Source organism: Macaca mulatta, chromosome 11 (genome assembly GCF_049350105.2).
Source record: "Macaca mulatta isolate MMU2019108-1 chromosome 11, T2T-MMU8v2.0, whole genome shotgun sequence".
NCBI classification, from domain to species: domain Eukaryota; kingdom Metazoa; phylum Chordata; class Mammalia; order Primates; family Cercopithecidae; genus Macaca; species Macaca mulatta.
The window spans coordinates 47459556-47473683 of record NC_133416.1 but is presented as its reverse complement, the minus strand read 5'-3'; the positions used below and the strand labels follow the sequence as shown (position 1 = coordinate 47473683).

Below are 14128 nucleotides of genomic sequence, written 5' to 3'. Positions count from 1 at the left end.
AAAGATGACAGCCATAATATTAGTCAACCTCAACCTCTCCCTTTTTTATTTTTTTGGATGGAGACTTGCTCTGTCACCAGGCTGGCATTCAGTGGTGCGATCTTGGCTTACTGCAACCTCTCACCTCCTGGTTCAAGTGATTCTCCTGCCTCAGCCTCCTGAGTAGCTGGGACTACAGGCGCATGCCACCATGCCCAGCTAATTTTTGTATTTTTTAGTAGAGATGGCGTTTTACCATGTTGGCCAGGATGGTCTCGATTTCTTTGACCTCTTGATCTGCCTGCCTCAGTCTAATCTCTCTTTTTAGCTACCTACTTCACTGGTACACAATATACAAGCACAGGACTGAGTTAGATAGAGAAAGATATTTATTTTGGTTTTGGCCTTGCTGAGTTTGTGGTACCTATAGAGCATCCAGTGAGAGGTGTTAAATTCAAAGTTGTATCAATGTGTCTGAAACTCAGAGGTTGAGGTTGGTGATACAGACTGGAAATCCTCAACGTGTAAATACATCTGCTTAAATTGATGAAATTGGACAAGGACTGAGTAAAATGACAAGCAGAACAGGATGCAACTGGAAAACTAAACTTTAGAGGACTGGCAGAAATAAAGCTGTCCACACAATGTAGGAGCATTAATTTTAAATGATGTCACACAAAGAAAAAAGAAATGATGTCATAGAAACAAGGAGAAAAATGTCTCAAGAAAGGAAGAATGGAAACGCTGTCAGACCCTGTAGGCAGAATTATAAGAAGGTCACTAGTGTCCTAGCAGGAGGAGTTGTAGTAGGATGGGAGGAGTGATGCAACTGGCATAGGAAGTGAGAAAAGAAAACCAAGTCTACATTTTCAATAAGTGAAGGAAATGAAACAGGAGAAGGACATAAGAAGCTGAAGGATAAAAGGAAAATATATTGAAGAGTCATGATATGATCCAGTTTCTGCTAGATTTGCAGAATTCGTTTTGCTGTAAAATAAATACCCTTGCTCATGAATTGCTTGTCAGGTTGTGTTTATTTTTCAGATCCAGTCCACGAGAGAGCAAAATTCCTCATAATGAGAACTCATTGTTTTGAGTGAGATACAAATGTTTAGTTATTCCCACTATTTTAATGATTATTTTTCCTCACTTATAAATACCAGGCCTGTTAAAACTGGGAAGGTGATGTCAGCATTAACTGTACGTGAAAGTCGTATATGGTTGGCATATGTCTAAACAAGAGCAGGTTGTGATATGCCTGTATTGGTAAGGGATTGTACTCCCATCAGGACAGTCAAGTACAATGTCTCTGAGTTCATAGTTTTCTTCTCGGCAGCAAAGGCATGAATGTTCCAAGAGTAAGGTATCATAATTGTACCTAAAAGAAAAATTCAGTAATAAACATTTTTAGAATTTTAAAGATAAACTGACATCATTACTCAAACAGTAATTGTCTAAGTGACTTAGCAAGCCTTGTAACCAATTTATTCTTTTTCTAGACCTTGCATTTCCCCTGTCACTGTAAAGCTCTGATGTTGCTCAGTGATAAGAAATCTGAAAAGAAGTTATAATCTCATAATTGGAGCATTATGGTGAAAAAGTAAACTAAATAAAATGTTAAATATAACTTAATATGAGATTATTATCTCTATATTAATCTATACATAAAAGTGTACATAAAGGAAAAACATACTATCTAAATTTCAAGTGTAAGTAATTCAAGAAATTCACTTCTTTGCTTAAATATTTTCTGTAGTCACTGTATGAAGATGAGTACATTTGTTACAAAGGTATCATGCTTGGCATATTTAGAAAACTACTTCGGAATGACTCATCACTATTTTAAGTGAATATTTTAGTTCTCAGATCTTAATATCTTAGATTCTTCTTTCATTTGGTCCTTATAACAAAATAGTATTGCCCTCACATAAAAGTTTTTCCATGTAATATTTGAAAAGGTTCATTTTCTCCACAAGGTTACAAAGTTAACACACGATACACATTCAAAGAACTCACTTGACAGTCTTTTCACATTCCCCTGCGCATTTTGCCATCTGAACTCTTTTCTTGCAACCACTGTTGATAACAGTCACATTCACAAAGGAAGATCTGCAATTATTCTTACCTAAAACGAAAAGGAAAAGAGAGTCAGAAGTGAGGTTTAACATTAACAATTGCTAACCCTCCATTTTCTTAACCTATAAATAATAGCAACTACTTCACAACATGATTGAGGAGATTAACTATCTCAGCACCATTACAAGGTAGCTGGTTAATACTCAGATTACTGGTATCTTGTTCCTGTTATCACTATCACACTATCACAGGTGAAGGGGTTGAGGGGAGAAGTAAGAGGAAGGGAGAGGGGAAGAAATGGGCAGACGGATTATTTTGACATCCATCAAAAACAGGGGTGGATGAATTATTTTTGACATCCATTTTCTCATCACTGATTATCCTTATGATCTAATACACCATTTACAACACAACTTGCTGATGTCAAAAGAACAAGCTAATCTTTTCCATGAAAATTACATTTGTTCCCTTGTAAACATTGTTTTTTACTGAGAAGAATGTTGCAGTCAACATGAATACATAGCCATAATACATTATGTACAAATATCCAATGGAAGGTTACACAGATAGGCTAGGTTACCTGTTGTGTTAAAAATACAAGATACTTTCTCTTAATGATCTGCCATTTTGTTTTAAAGAAATTAAACTTTTGTCAACAGCTTACATGTTTCTCTGTGCAGAACTTAACTTTACTCACATGTATAGCAACATTTTTTGGAATCATAGATTCTGTCTTCCTGTAGGGGTAAGAAAAAAGATAAAAACGAGAAACGTGGTTCTAAATTTTTCTGCAAATAATACAACACTTCTTAATTGGTTAAAATGCATCACATCACAGAGAGGAAATGGAACAGATGGACAATCTTACCCCAGATCTACTAAGCAAAAGGCAGGAAAGGAGAGACACCAGCTTAGTAATAAAAATATGACTAAAATTTTTCAACAATGGGCAAAGGAAAAATAAGCTTTAAACTGAATTCTTGTTAAAGATAACATTAAATAATATGAGATTATTTCTCACTTACTGAAAAATGCTTTAACAATAATATTACTACTACATACTAGAAACTCACAATTAGAAGCTGCACCTTTGAGAAATTGATAGGTTTAAAATTATAACAAAGTAAAAGCATGATAAATACTGAAATCCGGTATTAGAGCTCGAAAATAAAACATTAAACCATATTATCAATTATATCTTCAGAAAGAAAAATGATAACTTAAACCTCCCTTAATAATTGAAACTTAAGCATTCATTAATATAAAACTCAGCCATACTTGGGGAGCACAGAAATGGAGAGCACTGTGACACAAAGAAAGATCTAAAGTACCCAGACATGATTATATAGAAAAATTGGTATCCTTATAGATAATTATTTGAGCTATTTTTAAAAGTTAGTGAGTTTTTTAGTTTAGAAATAGCAAAATGCCTCCCGGGTTTACGCCATTCTCCTGCCTCAGCCTCCGGAGTAGCTGGGATTATAGGCACCTGCCACCACGCCTGGCTAATTTTTATATTTTTAGTAGACACGAGGTTTCACCATGTTGGCCAGGCTTGTCTCGAACTCCTGACCTCAGGTGATCCGCACGCCTCGGCCTCCCAAAGTGCTGGGATTACAGGTGTGAGCCACTGCGCCCAGCCAGGGTTTGATATGAGAACTGAACCTCAGTGTTCATTAGTTAAGATGACTTACTTCTGCACACCAGGTCTGCTCTGGGCAGTCCTGGACTACTGCAGCAAAGCCAGTGTCTTTGCAGGAATAGGAGACGCAGGGGTTGCTGGGGTCATCGAATGAAGCACCAATCTGGGAGGAAAAGAGGAGGACAAAAACAAAATAATTATTCACCTTGATTTCTTTTAGAGGTTTGCAAGAATATCAGTTTAAAAATTCAAATTCATGTTTAGTGATTTTCCAGAGGCACTTTGTCATTAGGTTAATAGTAAAGAAAAGATGGTTTGAAAGTCTTTCACTTCCATGAATAAACCAAATTTGTTCATTGAGACACAAAATGTGTCAAGATTCTCAATCCTCAAATGAAGATTCACCAACAGATACTCTATTATATTTTCAAGAAATTTTCAAGACAGGTTTTTTTATAGTGATCAAGCACTTAATTGTTTTTTTTTTTTTTTTTGAGACGGAGTCTCGCTCTGCTGCCCAGGCTGGAGTGCAGTGGCTGGATCTCAGCTCACTGCAAGCTCCGCCTCCCGGGTTCCCGCCATTCTCCTGCCTCAGCCTCCCCAGTAGCTGGGACTACAGGCGCCCGCCACCTCGCCCGGCTAGTTTTTTGTATTTTTTAGTAGAGACGGGGTTTCACCATGTTAGCCAGGATGGTCTCGATCTCCCGACCTCGTGATCCGCCCGTCTCGGCCTCCCAAAGTGCTGGGATTACAGGCTTGAGCCACCGCGCCCGGCCAAGCACTTAATTGTTATGTTCTAAGCTTAAGGGGAAACGAGAAATTTAAGTGGGGGAAAAATGGCACAAAATAGGCTTATCATATTAAAACAAATGACAAGTCTCACAAGATGTCTTGCTTCTATCTTGGCCTATATTCCTATACTTTTAAAGCTCTCTGCTGTTACTTTATAATTAGCTTATGCTAAATATTCAAACAACAGTTTGAGAAACTGCATTTATTTCACGGCCTCAGACAAGATGAACTTTCTGATAAATTGGAATTTTACTATAAATGATCAGAAGAAAACTTTCCTTTTGTTTCTTAAATATCATCATATTTTTTGTTAAAAAACTACCACAGGTTTAAGTCAGATCAACTTTGGAAACTAAAAATTTAAGAAGTCCAGGTAGAAATGTGAGTGTGATAAATGGGTTATCAAAGTAAAACTCTCATAGGATGTTTTATCTATTGCCTAATATACCACATATATTTCATTTTAGATTTTTTAATATTTACTATCACCATTTCAAGTGTGTTAATATCAATTTGAGAATCATCTGATTTTTATGGCTTCGTTATACTTTTTTCTAAAAAGTTAAATTACTGTCCAAAATGTCAAATTAGTTGTCAAAATCCAGCCTTGAATATATTGTGTTGCTGTAGCTGCATAATAGAGTTCTAGCCCTTTGGGTTTTCTTATTTGATCTCTGACAGCTTGACCATCTGATCTTTCTGGTTATAATTACAGTTTGACTCTGTTCATTGATTTGAATGTTACAAAGTATGTCTTCTCCATCTGGCAAGGCCCATGGGAAATTTTGTTCAGAAGCTCTACTGCTGAGTAGTTAATGATCAAGAATTATGTTTTCCTCCTTTGAAGAGTCCTGGTGAGTGTTACATTTGATGTTCCTTTGGAAGTGGGTGTGGGGAAAAAAATGAATGGATTCCAATCGGTTGTTACTAGGGTTAAAAAAATATATATACATACATATATATTTATTATGTAATTTCTTTTATATATATAATATATATACTTACATATATTATATATATAAAATAGGCTAAAAGTCCCTTAATATAGCCGAGTATTAAATTTATTCATATAATTAACAAAAACATTTTAATGAAGAAAAGACCTTACCTCATAGTCAGTATTGTTAAACAAACATGTTCTTGGTTCTGAAAAATAAATATATTGTTTTATTCTAAAATACTATAATTCTATTTATAAAACAGAAATTGTAGATGAGATCATACATAGCAACCAACTGTAATGTTTCTACCCATAATATCATAGTCTTCCTTTAATTTACTGATTATATTCATAACTTAATTCTGGGTGTCCCCCATTCTGAAGATGGTAAGTTTTAAGAACACAAATATTATTATACTAATTCTGTACTATTTATTACACCTGTCTAGTATTATGTTTGACAAAACTGGTAGCTCAAAAAGTATCTCTTGAATATGTTAATAAACAACCAGTGAACATATTCAATTAAAATAATGTATTATGAATACACACCACAGTATCCAATTTCACAGCAGGTGTCATTATATTGGAACTTCACAAGCTTTTCACCGGTTTTGCATGTGGGTGGAGAAGGGCACTCCTCAGGTTTACAGTCTATAGTCTTTGCATCAGTACAGGTACATCTGTGGCAATTGGCAGTCCATATGTCTCCAGGCTACATATACAAACCAAGTTTAGACTTCTATTCAAATACAGGAATTAGAGCACATTTGGATTAAAGTAGAGCAAAACTGTGTACTTACAGATTTCTCTTCTCCCAGTGGACCGTGACAAACTGTTAACATAAATGATAAATGGTAATTAAATTTGGCAAAATATAACCACCTGTTATTTATAGATAACCACCAGGTGGCCAATACTGTAACTGGCATTAGGATTTCAGAGTCACAGAATTATACAAGATTTTATGGTGCCTTAAGGTGAATAAAATCAAGTCCACCTGCTTTAAGCAAACTGTTACCAACAGGCATATCCTATTTTTATAAATCTCAGCAAAGCATAATTCTTCATTTCTCCTGGCAGTGGTCAATCAATCTTATGGCTACTAACTGACTTACTGTTTTGCAGTCTGACTTCTGCTTTTCCAATCCTACAAGTCACCATGGCTTCATAATTACCAGACCCAAGGGCCCCGTCTCAGTTTAAGTTATCTGCCATAGTTGACATTGTTCATTCTTACCTTCTTGAAAAATGTTCTCCTTTCTTCAGATTTAATACTCTGAAATTTTTGTCTTCACTGGCAGTTTGTCTTACTCCCTCTCATTTTGCCTCTAACTCTTTCCTCTATCTCCACAATGTGCACCGTAACATCAAAAGAATGACTCTAAAATGTCCAGCTCCAGCCCAGATCTCTCTCATAGCTTTGGAGCCAGTTCTCTCTCTACCTCTAGACAGAATCCTGGCAGACCTATAGAAACCCAAAACTCGATGTGCACACAACAGATTGTATCATCTTCCCCCCAAAACCAGCTTCTCTTCTAGACTGGCTTCCTTCTCTACAGATAGAACTATACTTTCAATCATTCAAGCTTAAAATCAAGGAGCCATTTGAGTTCTTCTATCACTGGCATCAAATCTACTGCCAAATCCTGTATCTCACATTCATTTCTTCCTTTCCTTATTCTACTTGCTACAATGCCACTCCAAGATCTTACTACGTTTTTGATCTAGCATATTCTACTGGTTTTTTTTAGGGGATTACTCTGACTCATATCTCGTTCTGATCCAATCAGGTAACGTGATTTTTCTAAAGCCTAATTCTCATCTCATTACTACTTTGATGGTCCCTTATAGTTGTGTATAAACAAACACTTTATTCTAGCAGTCTAGCTTTCGAGGGCTCTCATATTGTGACTCAAACTGACCTTCTCAACTTTATCTCACTTCTCTCATTTACATGCCCTGGACTGGTCTGTTTGTGTCTTCAAATATCAATATTGTAAAGAAATTCCTGGAGATACCTTAAAATATACAACACAAGTGACAGACAATATGCATTCTATATATAATACATAGTTTATATTTTTACTTTGAAATTTATTTTCTGCCTGATATTAAATTTGCTATTTCTCTGAAGACCTTCCTTTTCCCACTATGTACTAAGGTCAGAGAATTATTTTTTAGTAATTTTTTTTTTGAAGATCTGACTGCTTTTTTATTTTATTTATTTATTTATTTTTTTATACTTTAAGTTCTAGGGTACATGTGCACAATGTGCAGGTTTATTACATATGTATACATGTGCCATGTTGGTGTGCTGCACCCATTAACTCGTCATTTACGTTAGGTATATCTCCTAATGTTATCCCTTCCCCCTCGTGCCACCCCACGACAGGCCCCAGTGTGTGATGTTCCCCACCCTGTGTCCAAGCGTTCTCATTGTGCAATTCCCACCTATGAGTGAGAACATGCAGTGTTTTGTTTTTTGTCCTTGCGATAGTTTGCTGGGAATGATGGTTTCCAGCTTCATCCATGTCCCTACAAAGGACATGAACTTATCCTTTTTTTATGGCTGCATATTTTTTAGTAATTTTGTTTATTTGCTACAAAGTTCCTTAAAATTACTTAACTCTGGCTAAACGGATTTTTTCTACTATAGCTCATCCCTCAAGTTGAAATTATCTAGTTTAAAAAGATGCTTACTATCAAGTGACAATATTTTGGTTAAGGTATCATAATTATATGAAACATTTAGTAGGTAAACCTTGTTTTGATCTGAGTAACAAGGTATATTTGCTTGGTTTGGTTTCATTGGTTTGTGAAGGAGGAAATGAACTATTTACTCACTATTAGGGGAATAAAAGCTAAGTTAATCCAATACATGTTTTCCTATTTTATAACATTTCCATGGCTGGTGACTTTTATTAGCAGGACCTCTGAAATTTGATTGATAAGAGTAGCCATTAATGCAGAGCAATTCTGAAGTCGTGGTACTCTTACCTGGAGCGGGTGGAAGTGAGGCTAGACATTCTGTGTAAAGACAGGAACCTTAAGTTAGTCTCTGAAGTTACTGGAATAGTATTGTGGCAAGTATAGTTATCTAATTCATTATTCCATTGCTGAAAATAATTGTCTACATAGCTAGTCTTACAAATCGATATATTCCCATCTATCTCCCCGTCCTGCTCCTCGCTGCATTTGAAATTCCATTGTACAGTGTTTCCTTTGGACCTCATATTTTAATGAGAGAAAAATATAAGTATCAAAAAGAGAAAACATCAAAGTAAACTCTTCAAAATTTTTTGAAGGCAGTTCTAATGAATAGGACAAAAAGATTTAAAAAGGGAAAATGATAATTGTGCTACAGTATAAAATGAGTATTAATTACCCAGTTTTAGTCATTTAAAAACCTTTATTCTCCTTATCTTCTTGAAATACTTCAATTTTGCTCTATCTTCTCCCCCAACAAATGCTTTAAACTGGCAATATGTATCTTTTTTAGCCTTTACACATCATATATTTTGGTCAATCCAACAATTCACTCATAAATTTCAAACTCTATTCCGAAACTTCTAAAAACAAAATGAATATTTTATGCTATCTGGCCAGTCGCAGTGGCTCACGCCTGTAATTGCAGCACTTTGTGAGGCCGAGGTGGGCAGATCACTTGAGGCCAGGAGTTTGAGACCAGCCTGGCCAACATGGTGAAACTGCATCTCTACTAAAAATACAAAAAGTAGATGGGTATGGTGGTGCTTGTCTGTAGTCCCAGCAACCAGGGAGGCTGAGGCAGGATAATTGCTTGAACCCAAGAGACAGAGCTTACAGTGAGCCGAGATCACGCCATTGCACTCCAGCCTGGGCAACAGAGCAAGATTCTGTTTAAATATGTATATATCTCTCTCTCTCTCACACACACACACACACACACGTTTTTCTTGGTAGGTTGAGATATATATGTGTGTGTGTGTATATATATATATACACATGAGATATATATATACACACACACATACACACACGTATATGTATACATATGTGTATATATGTGTATGTGTGTGTGTATATATATATCTCAACCTACCAAGAAAAAGGCTGACCTAGGAGCAACAGAATATTTGAAGAGAACTTAAAATTTCTACATGTTTAGGTAAAGTGATCCCAACAACTAATAGGCCCAAAATATAGATTACAAAATGAATTAAAGGTATGGAAATTTGGGTAATCAAATATTTCCAACTCTTTACGTAGGGAGGCTAAGCCAGATGCTAATTATGGATGCTTAGCAAAGTAACAGAAACCAGCAACAAGAGAGAAAAAAGATCAGTTAGGCATGAATACAAGAGAAAATATTCCCTGACCAGGATTGCAAGCGTTTGTTGGAGATATTTGTAAGAGGAGCCACAGAGAACAGTCTCCTAATCACCACATTTGTATCAGAGTAATTTCTCAACTATCTGATCATGTCAGGCTCTTGATCAAATCCTTAATGGTATCCCATTACTATAAGGATAAAGCCTTGTTGAAGTTTGGTTCTTCATAAAATTTCCTCTACTTACGTTTTTGCTCTCATTTCCTCCCTGAACCTTACGCAGTCATTGCCAACATCTGGTTGATTCCTGAACTCCCCCATGAGGTCTTATATCTTTATCTTTTCCAGGGCTGTTTGGCAGGAATACCCTCCCCATCCATGCCAATGTTAAACTCAATCATGCCATTTCTCATGCCTTTACTCCACACTACCAATTAATAAGCAGAAATTAACACTACTCTCACTCCACCCCCGGAACCACATATTTTGTGCATATTTTTGGTATCACTAAATATATACTATCTGTGCCCAAAATAATCTCTTCCTCCCACACACACAGAATAAAAAATGGCAAGTGCTGCATCCTGCTGATGTTTTTGCTTTTAATGTCTGCTAGAGAGTTTAGCACATATAAGGTACTAAAGAAATATTAGTTGACATAGTAACAAAGAAATTAGGGCTTTTCCTATACTGACCTGTTTTATTTTCAGTTTCTACTTCTCTGGTTGCCACGACAGTGGTTTCTGAGAGGAAATAAATGGATGGTATTGTGATTTTAAAAATTAGAATAACCTACACATATCAAGTCTGTGTTTATGTACATGCCCAAATGATGGCACAAATTCATACTCAAGGAAAGCTTTGTGTGGAACAGACAATTTATTCCAGTTCATTTGGGTCATCTGATTTTACCTGACTGGGGTACTTGTGGTCTTGTTGGCACTCCAGCTGGAACCAAGGTGGAGCCTCGCAAAAGGAAATATAAGACATTTTAGGACTAGCACCCTTCATAATACCCTGCTCAGAATTCTCAATCTGCATGACGAAGTCTTTAGGAGGGGAGCCCCAGTGAAAACCTAAACCAAAAACTCCCAGAGGGGGGAAAAAAAAAAGGTATCCTTAGTATAATTTCAAAGTTGTGTTCTAAGAGGAAGTTGAATGCCATCATCCTGGCCTCGGTCTTTCACTTCTCTCCTACCTCTCTCCTCCTAACTCAACTTCTTATGTATAATCAAAGCCACACTGAATACTCACCTGTTTGCACTCCAGTTCCAGAAGTTATTTTGACTCCTGTGGAAGCAGTGACTGCTTAAAAAGGAACAAAAGTGGTGAGTACAGGGGACTGGAGAAGCTAAAGCTTAACTTCCTTTTAAAAAAATGTTTTATTCTTCATGTTTTAGATGGACAGAAAAAAACTATGTATTTTGTACTTGATGTTCTGAAGAACTACATTATGCCACCCTCTTAGCACTTTTCAAGAATATATTATTAACTATAGTCACGATCTTGTGCAATAGATCTCTTGAATTTACTCCTCCTGTCTAAATGAAATCTTGTATCCTTTCACCAACATCTCCCCACCGTACCCCTCCCCATATATACAACTACCCCAACCACTGGTAACCATCATTCTACTCTTTACTTCTGTGAGAACTGCAGATAAGCTATCCTGTCTTCTGAGGGGCCACCGAGACAAATGCATTTATTACTATTTGACTTACCTGTGGTAGGAGGTCCAGGAGCAGTGGTTTCGTTAGATGCTTCCTTGGAAGGATCTAAAATGAGCAAGGGAAGAGCAATACACTTTTTCTGATCTCAGAAGAGCATTTACTTAAGACACCTCCACGTGGAACAAGAGTCTCAAAGCAGTTGGAATACACTAACACATCTACTAATGCTAGCTCACGCCCCTGCCGTGGAAACACTAAGAACTTCCTATTGTAGCAATCCCTTGTTCACAGAGGTGAAGTGAAGATTCTTCTTTGACCCAGATACATGTTTCTCTTGTGGGTTTCCTTTCTCTAAGTGATGAGAGCTTTTCTCACACTTTACTCTATACATGTTTCACTTCTGGTGCCCCTTCTCTAAATGACAAGAGTTTTTCTCACGCCTAACTCTTCATGTAACTCGGTTTCTTGGTTCTCCTGTATTAATTTTGGAGGGAGAGAGTGGGAAAAAATGAGAAAATGAGAGACCTAATGTTGCCCTTAGCTTAACTACATTTTAGACAGGTTTGTTCCTAGCTATTGGCTCTTAATCTCCCTTTTCTTATTTACTTTAGAAAACTTGCCTTACTTTTAAATTCTTCCTCTGCCCCTTTGAGATGGAGTGAGATCTTCTCCTACTCTCTTGTCAATCTTACAATTCATAAATATCTTTCTCAAGGACCTGACAGCCACTCTTTTGAAATGTAATTATCAAGAAAAATAATGTCTCTATCTCCCAATCTCTGTGGGAGGGCAGGGGCCTAACTTTGACCTGATTAAGTGCCAATTACCAAACACAGATGGCCTAATCGTATACGTTGAAGTCTCTCCAAACATTCTTCATTACTTTTCCACTAGCTTAGCCAAGCACTAAACAATTCTCCTGCCTTTTGCTTTATCAGAGCTGAGTTCAGTCTCTCTCCCCTATTGCAATGGTTTTGACACTTATTGTAGTAGTCTTGAACAAAGTCTTCTTTGCCTGTTTAACTACATCTGGTGCCATTTTATTTTGCAGTTGAAGTGTGACATTCATTCATAGAGATAAATACTGCCTATCTGTATTGACTTTGTAAACAGTATTTACTTTGGTGTTAAAGACACAGAAATGTTGAGCATGTAGTCTTCATTTGAGACAATAATTTATATTACCTGCGATGGAAGTTTCTGGGATTCCAGTGATTCCACTTGATATTACAGTGGTGCCTGCAAAGGAAAATGAGGGCAAATTCATATCAGCCACAGCCCTTATTCCTATCCTCGGAGATCAACATGAGGAAGAGAAAGCAACTCAGATGACATTCTGGGCCAGTGCTGCAGCTAGCCCACAGGGCACCTTGTGAATTACAGACACACAGATAACTCCTCTGGACAGATGAGAATTCATGGATTTCAGTGTCTGCTCTCTCCTTTAGTGGTGCCCTGTGTGCCTTCACAGCCTGACCTGGTGACTCTGGCATGAGCCTGAGAAACCCCAAAACAAGAAAACAACCATAGATGGCTAGGAAATGTAAATTCCCTAATGGAACTTCCTGAGTCTTATCTTTACCCCCAATATTTCCCTATGCTGAAGCAATGGATAGAAGTCATTAATGAGAACCCAGTGGAGTTAAACAGATTTAACTACTGACAGACACTCATTTAACCCTAAGAAAGGCAAAGAAGAAAGAGGTAGGAATTGATGTGTGGACGCTACAGTCAGTTCCACAGAAGGGATCTTAGTTTTCCAGCCTTAGGTTCTTGTAGCTACCTACTAAATATTTACATACCTGTGTTTGAACTTCCAGAAATAATAATGCTAGAGGCTAGCTCAGTGGTGCCTGTAATAAGAGGGAAGGACACAACGCCTTTCCCATCATCGGAAATGTATGGCTTTTCCACATAACCTGGTTTCTCTGAAGCAACAGAAAACAATTTAACAAGTTTTCTTGCACTAAATGCTAAGCCTAGCATGTTTTCCAATTGACTCTTTCATAATTGTATGTTCAAGGGAAATATGGGAAAGTCACAATTGCCTCATATATCTCATTTCTCTAGATCTAGAATCATCCAGACTTCAATTACTAAATTTGAGAATGTGTTTCTTATACGCACATGATTTACCTCCAGTAAAAATTTTCTACAGTAAATGTAAGAAAAGGGACAAGTACTCCATAGAAAGAAAACCAGAAAACAAAGTGTGTGTAAACTTGTGATCAAAGATTAAATATCTAAATCAAAGCCTTAATCAGCACAATTACCTGCATCTATTGAATAATCTCTTAATCAGCAAAATTACCTGCATCCATTATAGTAATCTCACCTTCTTGGCTGCTGGTGACTCCTGTTGATCCTGGGGTATTGCCTGACAAGACCAAGGGAGTAAAGAAAGGATGTGTCTAGATAATTATTAATACATCTACAATATATCTTGGAAAAATCAGATAATTGGTCTAGGTTGGCCTCACGATCTCTTATTAAAGGGAAAGCAACCACCTTCCAGCCACATTCATTTTCATTCAAAATCTATATGTAGCAAACTCAAATGGGAAAATCGTGGAGAATCTAAAATGTGAAAAAACTCACCTGATGAAATTTCTGCTTCAGTGGTTCCAACATAACCTTTAAAAGTTGTGGCCTCTGTAAGAGCAACTTAAGAAAAGTGGAAAAGATGGAGAGTTTGTCAACATGAAAATGATATGGCA

At 36.8% G+C, this 14128-nt stretch overlaps 1 protein-coding gene across 11 annotated transcripts in view; it reads right to left on the bottom strand.

Annotated features, from left to right (window-relative positions):
• Positions 1–994: 994 nt before the first annotated feature.
• MUC19 (mucin 19, oligomeric) overlaps positions 995–14128 on the bottom strand; it is a 176289-nt gene continuing 163155 nt past the window's right edge. For 9 of the 11 annotated variants that reach the window (XM_077953866.1, XM_077953873.1, XM_077953874.1 and 6 more), the window contains exons 111-125: positions 14010–14075; positions 13747–13788; positions 12597–12650; positions 11463–11516; positions 10996–11049; positions 10654–10707; positions 10437–10484; positions 8430–8459; positions 6233–6264; positions 5982–6144; positions 5598–5635; positions 3750–3860; positions 2753–2792; positions 1996–2104; positions 995–1357 (exon numbers count right to left, since the gene is read on the bottom strand). In XM_077953866.1, coding sequence (XP_077809992.1) covers positions 1174–1357; positions 1996–2104; positions 2753–2792; positions 3750–3860; positions 5598–5635; positions 5982–6144; positions 6233–6264; positions 8430–8459; positions 10437–10484; positions 10654–10707; positions 10996–11049; positions 11463–11516; positions 12597–12650; positions 13747–13788; positions 14010–14075 — 1079 coding nt within the window. In that variant the 3' untranslated portion in view covers positions 995–1173. The remainder of the gene's footprint in view (positions 1358–1995; positions 2105–2752; positions 2793–3749; positions 3861–5597; positions 5636–5981; positions 6145–6232; positions 6265–8429; positions 8460–10436; positions 10485–10653; positions 10708–10995; positions 11050–11462; positions 11517–12596; positions 12651–13746; positions 13789–14009; positions 14076–14128) is intronic. The other 2 variants (XM_077953878.1, XM_077953872.1) reach the window with 1 other exon arrangement.